We start from the raw sequence: 18,184 nt of genomic DNA, 5'->3' as shown, positions 1-18,184 counted from the left end.
TTTTATAAAAAATTATAAAATTCATTGGGCAAGAACTGTATGTCAGGTGCTATGCAGAGTACTTCACACACATCATCTTACTCCTCTCACTCGTCTCCTATGAAGTATACCTACTTCATGTGTTAGATGAGCCGTCTCAGAGAGTCAGCGTAGCATCTTATGTCTGCAGTAGAGGTGGGAATTGAAGGCAGAGTAATCAGGATACAGAGCCTGTGCTCTACCTGCTATGTCAGTCATCACCACACATGCAGGCTGGAGTTGGAAGCTCAGGGTTCAGGATGTGTGATTTGTGATGGTGCCCAATTTCCAGAACTGATGTGGGTGGCCTATGAAATGCAGCCTCAGCTGGGAAAGATGCTATAATCAGGACAATCCCCGTGATCATTCCTACAACCCCAGGTCCATTACCTTGACTGGTATCCTGGTGGCTCAACGTCTACTTTTGCTCAGGACTAGAGTTTCCACTCCTCTGTTGGACTCCTAACATCCTCTAGTGACTTCCAAGCATTGATTCTCAGCTCAAGACCTGGTCTGAGTTACAGCCTGAACCTCTCAGCTACGGACTTGGGTTTTGAATTCTCTCCATCACTGGTTAGCATGTCTGCCATGCTTCCTACTGAGCACCACACCACCTCCATTCCCTTCCTGCTAATAAAGAGTTCCTTTTAAGGGAAACAGAGTTACCATGCCTACGGGAAGATCATGACTGTGGGTCATAGATCCAAGAGTAACCGACATAAAAAACAGTGATGAGTTGCCTTACCCCCGAGTTGATCCTGATAATAAAATGTCTAAGAAAAGGAGCATAAACCTTTGTATAACACAATCAAGGCCCCTGCTTTTCCACCAGAAGTTTTCGTCAAGAATCTCATTCGTTTAACACATATTTAACAAACTTTTTTCTTTTTCTTTTCTTTTTTTTTTTTTTTTAAAGTAACTGCTACATTCAACACTAAGCCCACCACGCTGATAAGAGAAAGTCAGGTCCTCACATGGAGGTATTCACTGTCTTCTGTGGGAGACGGATATGCAAACACACAAACTGAACTTTGATGTGAAGGCTACACATCCAAAGCTATGGACAAAGTGTTGGAGAAGCATGGAGAATTTTGCTTCTACCTTTGCCCAGGGAAATTTGCTAGATGAAGAAGTAGGGAACTGCATTCTGGGCAGAAGGTACAGTCAAAGACCCAGTGTTTTGAAAGGGCAGGGTGTAGTCAAGGAAACTTGAAAAAACCCTTGTAGCTAGAGTATAGATAACAATAACAACAATACTGATTATGATAATAATACTAATGACAGTAACAAACACATAGTAATTGAGGTACTGTTCTGACACTCACGCACATTGGATCATTTCACCTTCACAGTAACCCAGTTAGGTAGGGACTAGCAGTATCCCAATTTTATAGATACAGAACCGAGGCACAGAGAGATTAAGTAACCTGCCCAAGATCACACAGCTAGCAAGAGGCAGCCAAGATTAGAACTCTGGCCCTGGAACATGCTGTAAACCACTTACACCAAACTGCCTCTAACAGTTGTGAGTGTGGGAGTGGCCCCTGAAATAAGGATGACTGGAATGTTACATGGGGACCATTATGCTAAGCTCAGGCAATGAAGATTCAACAGAAAAGTTTAAGCAATGGCATTTGTATGAGCCAACAGCAAATGGAAGGTAGTCAGCACAAGGAGAGAAGTCAGGAGGCTGTTGCAAGAGATAGACTTTCAAACCAAGGGGAGGTTGCAGCTGAAAGACATTTCTGAGGTTGAAGCAGCAGAAGTTGGTAAACAATTAGCTATAAGAGTATGTATGGGAAGAGTCATCAAGGGTGACACCCCAGTTTCTAATTTGGGAGGTTTGTTGGAGAGGGAAGGAAATATAGGAGGCAGTGAAGATTGAAACGAGGGAAGGGAAGGATAATGAGCTCCACTTTGAATGTACTGATTTGGGGAAATGAGGGACATGCGTGTATGCACACAGGTACATTAAACAGCTGTAAATGTAGGTCTGGAACCTGGCAATAGAGTTTGGGGGATGTTGATCCACGGAAATAAATGAAACCATTGAGGGTAACCTTTTGGTGCTCACATAAAAGAGTGTCTGAAACAGGACTTGGGTAGACACGGAGGAGGGTGATCTATTGAAAGCACCTGAGAGGAAACAAGCTGCAGGAGAACCAGAGGGAAGATTCCATGGAATCAAATAAGAGAGTTTCCATGAGTAAACAATGGTGATGGTGAACAAATTCCAGAGAGAACGTCAGGAGGATGAGGGCTGAAGATTTTTAATGTGATTGAGCAATTAGGAGAAATTTCAGAAGATGAAATTGGCACAAAAGCCAGATTACATTGGACCAACAGCCACCAATACCGACGCCAACACTTGGGCATCATCCTTGATTCCTCTGCCTTCGTCTCGCCTGTTCTCCTGCTTAAAACTCTCCAATGCTTTCCGCTCACACTGAGAATAAAAATCCAAACACTGACGTCATCTTCTACCACCCTCCTCATTGTCACTCAACACTGTCCCCTGCCCCTTTCACGGCCTCTTCACCCCACTCCACCCCCGCCCTGCCCACTCCAAGCTCAGGAACTTAGAACAGGTGTTCCCTTTGCCTGAAATGCTTTCTGATGGACGATGGCTGATGGATGACGTGATCACAGTCATTAGTCAGGCCTCAGCTTGCATGTCACCTTCTCAGAAGCCTTTCCTGATTGCCTGAGCTTAAGAAACCACTCTCCCTCCCTTCATCAGTCTCTCGCTGCATCATTATCCTGTTTTATTTTCTTCATTACTCATATCTAAAATCATCTTATTTATTTATCCTCTTTCCTTCAGCAAGAAGTGGGGCAAGGACTCTTCTTGGTCACCACTGAATCCCTGGCCAGTAGGGCAGCATCTGGCTCCTTTCAGTTGGCTGACGGGATAAGTGAAGGAAAGAAATAAATGATGACCTTACAGCCACTTATGACCTGGATGACCCTTAAGCAAGTTACTTATCCTCTGTCGGCCTCATGTTTCTCATGGGAAGATACGAATCCCTCACAGGACTGCTTTGACGCTAAACCAGGAGTGTCCAAACTTTTTTCAACGTTTTTCATCAAGGGCCATATGCGGTAAAATACACACAGCTGGGCCACTCACTCGAGGTGAAGTACGTATTGCCTCACCTGGTTTATTTAAGTAAACTAAATATAGTTTTGGAATTTGCTGCGGGCCAATTAACAATGGATCATGGGCCGCAGTTGGCCCGCGGGCCGCAGTGTGGACACCCCTGCTCTAAATCAAGAAAATGATAGTAAAGTAACAATGAGAATAATAATAGCTAATATTTATTAAGCTCTCTGTGCCAGGCATAAGACTTCACAACCCACATTATGAGATAATACAATTATCCCCTTTTATTACAAATAAGGAAATGAAAACCTACGGAGGTTTACTTATCTATCATCCCAGAGGGAGTAGAAGGCAGAGTCAGGATTCACACGCAGGATGACTAACTCAGAATCCATGTTCCTAACTATTATTTTATACCCAGCACATCTTAAATACTCAATAACAGTTATTATTATTATTATTAATTAGTTGTAGATCAAGACTTAGCAAACGTTTTCTATAAAGAGCCAGATAGTAAATATTTCAGCTTTTGGTCTCTGTTGCCACCACTCAGCTCAGCCATGATAGCATCAAAGCAGCCATAGATAATCTGTAAATGAATGAGTATTTCCAATAAAACTGTACTTACAAAATCAGGCTGCAGGCCAGATTTTACCTGTGAGGCCACAGCTTGCAGACCTCCATTACAGATGAATAAGTGATGATATGAACAGGTGTGCACTCTATATTCCATGAAAAATTTCCTTATTAAAGAGTATAAATAGTATAATCCCATTTTTGTTTTTAAAAAACACACAAGATGGACACCAAACTGTGGACAGCAGTTACCACTAAATGGCCAGATTACAGTGAAAATTATCTTCTTATTTCAGGTTATCTGTATTTTCCAAAATTGTCTGTGTATTGAATGTTTAGTTTCCAAGACATTGTGGAGTCTTCCAGAAACCTAGTTCTCACTCCAAACTTGAACAGATGACAACATCAATAACACCAAAGAAGGTGGTGGCGCCTCCTCTCAGGAGAGGGTCTGTCTGGGTGGTTTTGTTCCAGGATTCCTTAGATAGCGATAACCCTGGCAGGTGTCACATGCAGGCTGTGTGCAGGTGACAGAGGTTAGCTCTGACCTAATTGTGGTGCATTTTAAATTCTAATGAAATTGCCTTCACCTTGGGGATCCCTGCATGAAAGAAGAAAAGAGATTTCTTCTTGGTGGCACCAAGCCCACACCTCTGTGTTGTCGATGCTTCGTGGCATAACAACATGGTTTCTAACCATCTGCTAGCATCAGATACAAATGTTCAGATAATCCTAAATTGCTTGCATGAGCTGGCTGGTTCTTCTTGTCCTTGGTTCTTCTTCCCAGTTTCCTGGAAAGTCCATGCTGTCTCCACACAGAAGTAGAGGCTGCCTCACTAACATACAAAGAGCTCCTACCTCTGTGGGGATGCTACATGACGTCTCAAATTCCACCAGCAGAGATTCGCTGAACCTACCCTCAGAGAAGGTAACCTTTTTTGACTCATTTGATGAAAACAGCTTCATGTTCTATGAAAGCGCATTGGACACAAGACTGTATAGAGATCTATGCTGGTGTCAGATCATTTGCCATTTGTACCTTCCGTGCAAGCTTAGATATTACTGGGACAGAAGAAAGAGAGCATAAGGGTGCTGGTGGTGTGAGAGGGTGAGACAGTGGTGATCCCGAAGTGAAAGAAAGACAAAGAATTGAGATACTGGCCTGAGGCCAAAGATGCTGCAAAGCAGTCTTGCCCATGGCCAGCCCTGGGCAGCTTCTGCCCTCCACACTGCGTCCCACTGCTCAGAGCTTCTGATAACTCTCACAGGAATTCAGAAACACCGACCAACCAGAGTTGGTTTCACTTTTGGAGAAATAATATATAGGGAACCACTTAAGACATTTACCATCTTATCTCTGGTAATAATGGAATCTGAGGCTTTCCCCCAAATAGCAATACTTTGTCTCAACTGCCTCTGTTTGTTCTACTCCCTGGACCTTCCTACTCCTGGGCAAGTTTTCCTTCTCTTATATTTAAACTTACCGGGTTCTCTGAGGCTAGAGTTCAATAATTGTTTGTTGCATAGAATAGTCTTTTGCACAGTTTTTTTCATTCACTTATTCTTTAAATGTCTTTGAGTGTCAATTGTACGCAGACATCATATAGGCACTTTTCCAAGCTACATCTCTTTTCCATTCAACAATTCTGCTTCCCCTCCCCTCCCTTGAAGCCTTCCTAGATCTATCCCACCTGGGCCGGGCAATTCAGTCACTGCTTTTCTGTCATTTTCCACAATTTCCTAAACACTTGGCACCTCCATGGCATTCCTGTACAGCTTGTGGGCAGCAGGTGTTTTTGCCTAGCCTGCATTCCTACAAACCTCTTTTAATAACAGCTGCCTAGAAATTTAAACCTTAAGCAGAGAGACAGGGGCAGAAAATGTTTGAGGCTTGTTTGACAGCAGCTTCCTGAATGGAATTCCCTCCTCTTAGATCTCAGGAGCTGCCCACAGCTCTGGTCCGAGCTACCCTCCCCCACCCCCAACTTCAATGAGTGAGCTGGAGTTTCAGTTGACCGGTTTCCCTCCTGAGTTTTTCGTTGTGATCTACTCTTAGCATGTAGTTTTCCCCACTCAGTTCAGTCAGGGCACGACTTTCCTCTTTTGCTGTCACAATCAGCTAGCAAGCATTTGAGAACTTCCTTCAGGACATTACAAAGAGGATGAGCTAAATAGCCTCTCACCAATTCAGAAAATTGCCTCTTCAAAGATTAAATATAATGAATAACAAAATACTCTTCTCAAAGTAGTTTTTATAAACTATTCTAAAAAGCTTAGGAATAAAAGATGAGTCTTCTGATATCAAAGTAGTGCCCAAAGAAATGCCCATAAGAAAGCAAATTAAGAAAGTAAGGTCTCAGCTTTCAAAAACAAAGTAAATTGAGGAATGAGATTTACTATACTTCTTTTTGTTTTTCCTTTTTACCTGGAGGGTTGTTGTAAGAATTGAATGAAATAATGAATGGAAAGTGAATAGCACAGTGCTTGACACATGGTAAATGCTCAATAAATGTTATTAATGTACAAACTTAAGGTAAAATTGATGAAGTTTTCAAGTTAACTAACTTAAAATTTTGCAAGTGTTAAAGGATATACATTTTTAAAGATCAAATCATGAATCTTATACAAATATAAAATGAACGTGTGTCAAAGACTTGATTTCCTTAATCAATAAAGGAAGCAGGAAGATGTTACAACTGCTTCAAAGAGAATTCCAATAATAGATCTATCTGTGTGTGTCTATATATATATATATATATATATATATATATATATATTATATATATATATATATAATATATATATAATAAAAAGAGCAGATACAAATCTAGATATAGATATTTAGATACATATATCGATAGATAGATAGATAGATAGATAGATAGATAGATAGATAGAAATATCTAGATCTGGATGTGCCATGGAATAAATTCACAAATAAATGCAAAATCACTCTTACAGGAACTATTGATGCCCTAGTGGTATAATTCATTTGCATATATATAAACAAAAATCATTTGCATTGATATCAGATATCTACAATTTAGAGTTTTGAAACAGCTCTAAAATAATGTCTGAGGGTCAACAGTATCATATATATATACACATACACACATATCCTATTATACTATATATGCCAATTTATAACCCACTTTTCCCCCTTTATATGATAAACATTTTTCCTTATCATCATTTTTAATAGCTACAAAATATTCCATTACATGGAAGAACCATAAATTATTTAACTAATCCACCACTATTAGAAATTTAAGTTGTAACTAATTTTTAGTTATTATAAATAAAATAATGTGCCTTTGTTCTGATAACCTTTCTCTTATGGTGATACCAGCTTTGCTGAAAAAGTCAAGCATTTCACATGGTATCTGAATTTCCAGAGCATGTTGGGATCCCTGGGATATCTTATCTGCCTCTTCTGCTTTTGAAGCTAAGGCAGACAGTGGATTGGAATTAAAAGTGGTGGTTATTGGACTTGGCAAACAGTAGGAGATCAACATTTGCTGAATAGTGGAGGTAATAAAAAATTGAGAATTAGTGTGATTTTCAGGTGTATAGATGGGGGTCACTTCATCCAGTGCTTCAATTTTTATTTCTAAAGTCTACTATCTTTTCCATCTATTGATTCAAAGATAATGTAAGAAAAACACTGATGATTTTATTCTCTTTCCATGGAGAAATGACTCCCCCTCACGAAAAAGGCTTATGGATCAACAGAGTTTGATTTGGGCTAAGAAAGACACTGTTATAATAATCAGATATTTTAACAAGCACCATGGAGGACTTGTGGAAACTATATCCCCAGAGAATTCTGAAAATACAAACAAGGACAGTATTGGGTCCTACACATAATAGCACTTCCAAAAAATGGAAGGTAGACCAGATGAACTTTTCAGGTTTTCTCCAGTTTTTGAAAGAAATCAAGGGGACTTTTTGCATTTACAAAATGAAAGGGGTTTCTCTAAAATAAAGCAGATGTAACTGCAGCTTGGTGCTTGCTAGCGTGTTTCCCCGAAAATAAGACCTAGTCGGACCATCAGCTCTAATGCGTCTTTTGGAGCAAAAAATTAATATAAGACCCAATCTTATTTTAATATAAGACCGGGTATAATATAATATAATACAATACAATATAATATCGGGCCTTATGTTAATTTTTGCTCCAAAAGACACATTAGAGCTGATGGTCCGGCTAGGTCTTATTTTCAGGGAAACACAGTATCTACTGAAAGTTACATAGAATGTAAAACCAGGCAATAACAATCAAGCAACATTAGTATGCCTACTGTGTGTCAAGAATGACCCAGGTGGACACACTAACTTGGCCACTGTCAGAGACAGAACACTCAGTGGGATGGATCACAGGGCTGAGATAAAGTTAAATTCTCTTAGTTGTATATTCCTTCTTGCCACTCTAGCAAAATTCAAGCCACTACCAAGAAACGACCGTATTGTGTTGATTCCTTCTGACAGTGATCTAGAATCTCACTATTTCTTCCGTATGACTACTCTTTAGTGTTCTTCATTATGGGGCCTTGGGTCAATTCCATTCAACCTCTAAACATCTAGTATTTGTCAGATGCTTTACTGATCACATGAAATTCTAACCGCACTTTCTCAATGTGCTGCTAACTGCCCTCAGGATTCTGTGAATGAACAGGTCTGCCCTCAGTTCTTCTCACACTCCCTCCTGGGATACACCTTGAAATGTGTAAAAGATATGGCCATATTTCCCTTCACATGGAAGTCTGAGCATGGCTGATAAGAAACTAAAGCCGCACTGACGTGGACGCTCCCAAGTGCACACCTAAGAGGTGCCTCGAGACGGCAAGTCCTTGCTGACATTTTCAACAGACCCACCATTAGAATATCAACCCAACTAAATATGAGAAGCTGTACTGCCATTGTAGGTTTTTAGAAGGAAGAAAATCTGTCTAACATGTCCTAGAGCATGCTTCTCCCTTGGGGAAAAAGATCATTAACTTCAAAAACAAATCATTATTCAGTTACACATTTGTAAAGCATAGTGAAAAACAAGGATGGGAGTGGGGGAAGAGGTATCCCCTTGCACTTGCAGGCTGTTTTAATGATACCAACAGGAAAACTGTTTTAAATAAAATCTTACATTTTTCTTGTGTTATAGTCAATAATTTTAGAGATAAGACAAATCTGTAAGTTTTGAAATGTAGGGAATTAGAAGGAATCTGATCTAGCACAGGACAGGGACAAACAGTAGTAACATAGATATGGTGACCCCTTGATTCTTTTAACCAAGCTATAGGATGGAAAACCTGTATTTTTCTTTTTTAATCACTATCTATACCATTGATTTTTGCTCCAAATGCAGCAAATAAACCTCCACTTCAATTTCAGGACAGTTAATACAATTGTATTTCTTCCAAGGCCAAGTTTACATGAATTCCAAAAAGGTGAAACAATGATAGTGAGCAGTGCTGTTTCTCAGAAGCAGGAATTCCATGTTGGCAACTGGCCTCTTACCTTCGAAGAACTGCTGCAGGGCTTCGTTTTCACCAACCACATCCATGGTGCTGCAGTCCTAGCAATATTTCCTCACAGAACAGGGTTACCAGACATCAGGAAGTCAGTGCTGCCCTCTTGACTCGAAGCCTATGAGTGTGCTTGGAAAATCTTCATTTTCTTTTTATTGGAGCGAAGCATATTTCAGCCATAGAATGGTGCCCAGAAAGATGGTTAAGTTCTCAAAATGATTATAAAACCAGAAGGATACGCAACCATACAGAAAAAGAAATATATATATATATATTCACGAAGAGGGAAGTGGTAACAAATCCATCTATGTTACTGTAGGGAAATGTTCCTACTCTGCCTTCTGTCTTTGTTTTAAGGACCTTTGTCCTTAGTGACACATGTAATTACATAAATGGGCAATAAATACATAGTCTTATCTCCTATTTGTCCTTTTACACTAATATATTTGTATCTCCCTTTCTATCAATCAGATTGATTTAGCCACAACCAAGCAAAGATACAGGCTTGGTTTTGTGTTTTTTTCCACGTAGAGAAAGGGGGCAAATCAATATAATTACTTTGATAGATACCTAGAATAGTAGATAATTTAAATGGGTGTGATAATGAAAAGTTAGGATTTGTTAAATATTTCCAAATTTACTCATAGTGAAAATTTATATTCCTTGATACACATCTAGTCTATTTACTTCAGAGTTTCTTTGAAAAGTATAAAGTATTAAGAAGTCAGTCCCTCTAATGATCAGTAAAATTGCACTTCTGATTTAATAACTTTTACAATCGAGTTTCTGGTTCACTACTAGTTGGTTTCACTCCTAAATATAAAAGCCATACCCAAATAAATGTTTTGTTTTCACTGCTTAGCTATTAATTTATTTAATGATAGCCTAAGAAGAATAAAATTAGGAAATTAAATCAGTTCTTTCAGCCCCTTCCTTTTCTTTTTTTCCCTTTGCATTTTTCCCTTTTCTTTTTGCATTTTGAAAATGTTTCTCATCTACAGAAAAACTGATAATACCATGAAATACCCATATGCTCTTCATCTACATTTACTAATTACTAATATTTTCCCACCTTTTGCTTTTTCTTTCTGATGTATAAATATACTTTGTTGACTGATTCACTCAAAAATTAGTAGCTGACATCTTGACATTTCACTCAGTAATAACTCTGTATGTCTCCTAACAAGTAAGGACACATAATCACAATATTATTATTATTACACCCAAGAAATGCAACATTAATTTAATATTAATAGCTCATATATAATTTCCACCACTGTCCCAAAAATATCTTTTATGACTTTTTGTTTTCTGATCAAGGATCCAAAGCCATATGTACATGCATATCCAATGTACATGCATTGCCTTTGGTTATACCTTTTTAAAAATTTAGAACATTCTCCTCGTCATTTTGGTTGGTTGGCTTTTTATAACATTGACACTTTTTTACAGTTCAGGCCCATGTGTTTATAGAATGTCCCACATTCTGACTTTGTCTAATTGTTTCATTATTGTTAGAATTAGTATAGGTAATATGGTATACTTCCTATTTTAAAACTTCACACATGTAAACTGTTCCTTGAAAACAAGCAAACTAATTTTATCTTGGGGCTGGAAAAAAAGAGGCTTAGAATTCTATTTTGAAGTTGACATTGAGACCCAGATCTTTAAGGACAGGTCAAGTTGTTCAAAGAAACGAATTTTCTATTTGTTTCAGCTTGTGCTAAACTCTCTGCTGGGTGCAGGGAATAAAAAGATAAGTAAATAATGGTCCCTGCCCTCCATAGGCTCAAATTCAGGGCAGGTGAAAAACACAAGTAACTATAGCTCAAGGCCAACTCTGATAAGAGCTGAGGAAAACATTCCAAGAGAACAGAGAAAGGAAAAATGAATTTAATCTGGGAGGATCTGGAAAGGTGTCACAAAGAGCTGGAATCTGAGGAGACAAACAATGGATATGTCTTTAAAAACCTGAGCAATATGAGTGGAGGGGAGAGAGTACAGGTATAGAGACTGGTATTACAGTGTGTACTTTGTAGAGTGAGAGATAAGATGGGAAATAGACTGAAGAAGGATTTTGGTAGATTTTGAATGTAAGGCTAAATCTGAATTTGATTCCATGCATATTCATTCTACTTATATCTACCAACAACTTCTGTTTGGGTATTTGTGGTGCATGGTAATAATTAAATCTAACACAGAAAGGTAGCTGTGTTCAGATGTGCTGGTTAGTTCAGTAACAAAAGTTAAGCCAGTTAAAAAGCTACTGCAAGAATCCAGGTAGGTAGTAATAAAGCCTGAAGATGATATATGAGAACCCAGAATTGGCTACTGATTGGATATGGGGAACAAGGAAGAAGTCAAATGTGATTTTTAAAGGGATTTGTATGCTTGTAGGTGTTAATATGAATTAATACGCCCAAAACATGTAGCCTATGAGTAAGTCTAGGCTCCAAGGGAAGCTCCTAGCCAAGTTTTCTTGGAGTTCAATGGAAGTACGTCATCACGCTGTATCTATTACCAAATATTGATGATTCAGGATTCTATCCAGTTCACTCACACACTTCACATTCTCAGCAGCAGAGCAATGAGTGATAGGAAAGACCGTAGAGAAAAAAATAGATTCCAGTAAATGGGAGGAGAAGCAAAGGTTAGAATTGGGGTCCCAACCTCAACTACTTAAAAGGTCAGGCAGGTGAATAAAATGGGTCAAAGAAGGAAAAACCAGCCATGCAAGCATATTGATATAACTGACAACTGACCCTCAGTCTCGGTGTCAGGGGGACAGTCAGGGGTGATGGGGCATAGAGCAAACCAGAGAGCATGTGCCCTGATAAAGGGTGGAGCTGCCCAACAGGGGAAGTCACCCAACTTCCTCCAAGAATGTGGGCTCGTGTTGTTAAAATGGCCAGTTTTAAAAGAGATACTGGAAATACAGATTTTAATTTTAAATCTCATTTTAAAATGTTGCAATTAATTTGTTTAAAAACAAAGAGAAACATAAACCAAAAACCTTGTCAAAGACAAACAGCACACATGTGAAGACAATCCGAACAACCAATCGAGTTTGAGAAAAGTAAAGAGAATTTAGAAAAAAGTTGTCGGAAAGCAGGAAAACCAGATCTGTATTAATTAATGAGTCCAGAGCATACAGGTGAGGGCACAATCCAGCTGGTGGCATCTGGGATTGAAGTGGAAGTTTCTCCTTCTCAGAGAATACTGCTGCCCATATTTCCTTGATTATGGTATTACATCTCTAACATTTTCCAATTCTATTGGGCATCTCCATTTTGCAGATTTCAGTGGAGATTCATTCTCTTGAATAGTAGCTGTGGTTTGAATTTGTTTTGGTATTGACATTTCCTGGAGAACTCCAGCAGATAGACAAAAGCCGAGCTGATGTGGTTAAAGCTGGGGATGTAATGATAAGAAACTTGTCTCTCTTGAGACCGTCCCTGAGACCTAGAGCTCCAGAATTCTCGTATTCATACCACAGTCTGTGTGTGGACTTGGACTTCCTTGAGAGCTGCCTTTAGGAAGGGTTTCTGGTCTCTGTATTTCAGCAAGTTTGCTCCTCTTCTGTGGTAATATTTTTTTTTGTTTTTTTTTTTCAGTTTTAAAATGATTCATGCATTGTTTTCAAAGCTGACTTTTACTATTATTTCTCTGTTAACAAGGAAAACTTGATGACGATTTCCTGTCAAGTTTTTTTTTTCTTTTTTTTTTCCTAAGTGCAATGGGAAGCCACTTTCAGCGGGGGTGAGGGGGGGGAACTTTCAGCAGGGAAGTAACATTACCTGATTCATGTTTTAAAAACATCACTTTGGCTGCTGTGTGAGCAATTGTAGAGGGCAGGAGTGGAAGCAAGGACAGGAAGGGGTTACAGAAGTCCAGATGAACAATGATGCTGGCCTCGACCGACTGGTAGGAGTGGACATGAAGGAAGGTGAACAGATCCAAGATACATTTTGGAGATAGTTGATGGGACTTCCTGATGGACTGGATTGGGGGTCATGGTAACAGAAATGGCGAAAACAAGCATAAGCCCTAGATTGTTCCTTAAGCAACTGGGAAAGTGTTCAATCCTGTTAGGTTGGAGATGCCCATTAGAAATCCAAGTGGAGGGGCTGAGTAGGCAGGTGGACATGAGTCTGCAATTAGGGAATGGATAATGTCAGGGCTGGAGAATAGAGTTATGAGTAATTGACAAAGTTTTCAAAGCCAGGGGCCTAGATGGGATGATCTAAAGAAGGTGTAAAGAGAAGTGGGTGGAGGCAGGGCAAAGCTCTGGAGATTCAAATATTGAAAAGCTAAGAGCGAGCCAGCTAGAGTTGTAACCAGAGCTGTCACAGGATACTCCAAATTCCCAACCTGGCTTACAAAGACCTACATGGTCTGACGCCTGCCTACTTCTCCAATTGTCTCTTCCTACACTAGGTCTCCTTGCTGTTTTCCAATATGCCAAGTTCATTTCTTGCACAGGAGTCTCACACCAGCTTTAAATGCTCTCCCTGCTCTCCTCCCTCACAAGGCTTCCCCATGTTCCTCACTGCTTATCTTCAGCACCTACCATAGCACCTGGCATATACGAGGCTCTCAAATGTGTGGGAAGGAAGTCTCTCTTTCAAGAAGTTCTACACAAAAATTACAGATACTGCTGGGTCTTTATTTGTCTACATATCAAAAACAGGAAACTCAGTTGTCTGTGGAGATGGTAACTGTACTGCAGTCATGAAAAAAATGAACTATTTTCTAGCATACAAGTTAAACACAACTACAAATTCATACTGCTTTGAATTCTCTGTTTTAAATATTGTGTCTCATAGGAGAAAAAATTACCTTTAAATTTAGACTTGTATATCCCATACCTACTTAACTTCTCCACTTTGGTGCTTAATGGGCATCTCAATGTGTCAAACATTGAATTCTTACATCCATTCCACACACATTTGTCTCTATTCCAGATTTCCCCACCTCAGTAAATTGCAGCAATAGGTTAAGGCCAAAAGCCTACGATTCAGACCTGATTTCTCTCCTCTCCTCTCCCCCAAATCCTTTTCAACAGGTCCCATCATCCATTTTACTTACTGTTTTGGAATGCAGGTGCATATAATTGGAAAAAATCATAATCCTTGGTTCGTAATACGCCACCAATGGTTTGTGCATGATTCTTATTCATTCATGTATTTACTTTTAATGACAAATGAACCCATCATCCAACCCAGGGACTAGGGAACATTAACAATGACTTACTCATATATTTGCTCCTCCCAGTTCTCTCCCCTCTCCTCCTTCACATCCAGAGGTAATCCTATCCTGAACTTTAGCACTACCTTGTTCTTTTAAAATAGTTTGTCCTATATATGTATGCCTAAACAGTTGTTTAGGCATACATGTTAGTTTTTGTGCTTTATGAGAAGCTTTATGTCATATGTAGTCTCCTGAGAGTTGCTTTTTCACTTGGTCTGTGTTGTTATTGTGTTGCACATAGCCAATCAACGTTCATTCCTTGTGCCGGCCATTCATAGTCCATATGTAAGCACTCAACACTTTACCCTCCTATTGATGGGCATTTGGATTATTTCCAGATTTTGTGTGTGTGTGTGTGTGTATGTGTGTGTGTGTGTTTCTCCAGGACCCATCAGCTCCAAGTAGTTGTTTCAATCTAGCTGTGGAGGGCACAGCTCACACTGGCCCACGTAGGGATCAAACCAGCAACCTTGTGGTTAAGAGCACCACATTAACCAACGGAGCTAACCAGCCGCCCCCAGAACATTCTTGTACATGTATTCTGGGGCGCTTTGTGCAAGTATTTCTCTTGACTATATGCTTAAAAGTGGAATTGCTGGGTCGTGGGTAAACAAATTTTCAACTTTCAAATGAATGGTTTTTCACAGTAATAATAGCAATTGGCACTCCCATCTGCAAGGCATTCATATAAGTAATCCTATTGATTGAAACTTTCCAAAACTTGATTTTGTTGGACTTAATTTTTCCCAGTTGAACATGTCACTGTAGTCTTGATTTTCATCTCTGATTAACAGAAATCAAAATCTCAGTATGTCTATTGGCCCACGTACATTTCCAGTTCTGTTTCAGTCTTTTGCCCATTTTTCTGTTAGGCTCTCTGTTTTTTCCTAGTTGATTTGTAGAATTTCCGTATATATTGTTGAGACTGATCTTTTACTAGTTGTAAGTTTCGCAAATATCTTCTCGTAGTTTGTAGTTTAGCTTTACTGTCCTCTAATGGACCAAAAGTTCTAAATTCACAATTTATAATATAGCATTTTTATAATGTTATCTTTTACTTCCAGTTTAAGTTAAAATAGGATCAGGAAGATATTCACCTATATGAAATGCAATACATTTCACCTATAATTTCAACTCTTATTTTCTACATCAGGTTTTAAAGTTTCAAGTCATTTACAAGAGTTTTTTGTGTGTGGTGTGAAGAAGAGATCCAATTTTTTCTTTTTTGTCAGCTCCATTAATATTTTGATCATTGATCTATCGTGACTTCTCTAACATGAAATGTACACGTATGGGTCGGCATTGGGGCTCTCTATTCTACTCCGCTGGCCATTTTGTCTGTTTCTGCACAAATGTCACAGTCTCTTAAATAAGCCTCATAAAAAGCCCTTCTAGTAGGATAAGTTCTTTCTCCTTTTTCTTCAGAAGTGCCCTTGTCATTCTTCATCCTTTACTCTGTCACATAAAAATTTCAAATCAGTTTGTCAACTCCAAGTGAAATGTTAGGACTTAGATACATTAAATCTAAATATCAATTTGGAGAAATGAACAATCCAAGATGGCAGAATAGATAAATGCTGTGCTTGCCTCATCCCATGAACACATCAAAATTACAACTCAATTACAGAATAAACCTGGAGAATCATCTGAAGTCTAGGTGAAAATAAGTTTTATAACTAAAGATATAAAGAAGCCGCGTTGAGACTGGTAGGAGGGGTAGAGATGCAAAACAGGCTGGCCCCAAACATCCATGTAGCAGATGAAAATTAGGAGGGATATCTTGGCCACGGAGGCCCCCCACAGAGGAGCAAGGGACCCCAGACTCACACGAGGCTTCCTTCCCCATCCAGGAGTACTGGTGCCAGGAAAGGAGCACCCACAACATCTAGTGCTCCCAAAACAGTGGTGATTCCGACCATCTAAGTGGGACAGAAGGCTGCAGGAAACCCAGACATCCTCTTAAAAAGAACTGCATACAGACTCACTCACAGGCACTCACCTTGGGTTCCGGCAGAGGGATGGTGATTTGGGGAGCGTCGGAGGAATACGGGAGGCAGACTGAGGTGTGTGGCTTTAAGCAGCAGCATAGAGGTCAGTCAGCATTTTTCCTTTAGGTGGGCCCCACCCAGCCAGCAGATGGGCGCCATCTTTCCTGTGTTGAGCCCACCCCCTACGATTTCGGCCAGCATCTGACTGGCCTGGTGAGCTCAGATGCTCCACCTGCTAACTCACTGAGACCCCACCACACCCAACTCGGTATCACAGGAGGCTTTATCTGTGCTGACCCTTACTGGAGCCTGTAATTGGCAGCGGGCAACAGCAGGCCTCAATGTGTCCTGCCTTTATGCAGAGTTACCCCAGGTCTGGTATTGGTGGCAGCTGTCCTCAGTTTGCAGCGTGGCCTCTCCCACACACCTTGAGGTTTGGCACAAACAGCAAGCAACTGTGGATTGCTTTGTAGCTCCTACTAGGTAGCTCCCAACCAGTCACAGGGAGTGGCTGACCTGGGCCTGCACTGGAATTCCTAAGAGGCCCAAGAACCATCATACTTGGAGGTCGGCTTCAGACCACAGCAGAGCACTGTCCAATTAGCTCCACAAGTGACACACCCAAAGGGCAGTCTCAACAGGCACCAGAGACTGCTGGGGCGAATCCTGCTCTGTGTGGTAAGCCCCCCAGCACAGCAGCCCATGAGCCGTGGAAGTGGCCAAACCCCACAGCTAGTCAGCCTGAGGGCCAATTCCACCCAAAGACATGTCAAGAGTAACCAAGGCTCAACTATAAACAGAGGGCACAACCAACCCACACAAAGGACACTCCTGGAGCACCTGGCTCAGGTGACCAGGAACTGTGCCAGGACCCCACAGGGCACCAACTGTGTTTCCCCAAAAATAAGACCTAGCTGGACAATCAGCTCTAACACATCTCTTGGAGCAAAAATTAACATAAGACCTGGTATTATATTACTGTATTGTATTATATCATATATTATATTATATTATATTATTAATTATATATTAGACCCAGTCTTACATTACAGTAAAATAAAACTGGGTCTTATATTAATTTTTGCTCCAAAAGATGCATTAGAGCTGATTGTCCGGCTAGGTCTTATTTTCGGGGAAACACGGTACTACATAAGACCACCCGGCAAGAGAGGTAGCAGCACTAACTAATACACAGAAACAGAGAGGCAACCAAAATGAAGAAACAAAGGAATACATCCCCAATGAAAGAACAGGAGAAAACTCCAGGAATAGAATTAACAAAATGGAGGCAAGCAATCTACCAGAGAGTTCAAAACACTGGTTATAAGGATGCTCACAAAACTTAGTGAGAACTTCAACAAAGAAATAGCAAGCATAAAAAAAGATATAGAAACCATAAAAAAGAATCAATCACAAGTGAAAACTACTACAGCTGAAATGAAGAATGCGCTAGAATGACCAGCAGACTAAAGCAGAGGATCAAATCAATGATTTGGAAGACAGTGTAGCAGAAAATACCCAATCAAAACAGCAAAAGAAAAAAAGAATTTAAAAAACGAGGAGTTTAAGTGACCTCTGGGACATCAAGCGTAACAACATTCGCAAAATAGAGAAACCAGAAGAGAGAAAGCAAGAGATTGAGAACCTATTTGAAGAAATAATGACTGAAAACTTTCCTAACCTGGCGAAGGAAACAGACATACAAACCGAGGAAGCACAGAGAG

At 39.9% G+C, this 18,184-nt stretch overlaps 1 protein-coding gene across 1 annotated transcript in view; it reads right to left on the bottom strand.

Annotated features, from left to right (window-relative positions):
- Positions 1-9,544, bottom strand: part of MYRFL (myelin regulatory factor like) — a 106,257-nt gene extending 96,713 nt beyond the window's left edge. Inside the window, exon 1 of the mRNA XM_033116129.1 lies at positions 9,212-9,544. Within this exon, the coding sequence (XP_032972020.1) occupies positions 9,212-9,257 (46 nt within the window). The 5' untranslated portion in view covers positions 9,258-9,544. The remainder of the gene's footprint in view (positions 1-9,211) is intronic.
- Between the last annotated feature and the right edge of the window lie 8,640 nt (positions 9,545-18,184).

Source organism: Rhinolophus ferrumequinum, chromosome 10 (assembly GCF_004115265.2).
Source record: "Rhinolophus ferrumequinum isolate MPI-CBG mRhiFer1 chromosome 10, mRhiFer1_v1.p, whole genome shotgun sequence".
NCBI lineage: Eukaryota > Metazoa > Chordata > Mammalia > Chiroptera > Rhinolophidae > Rhinolophus > Rhinolophus ferrumequinum.
Note: the sequence above shows the minus strand (reverse complement) of the source record. Positions and strands in the feature narration are given on the sequence as shown.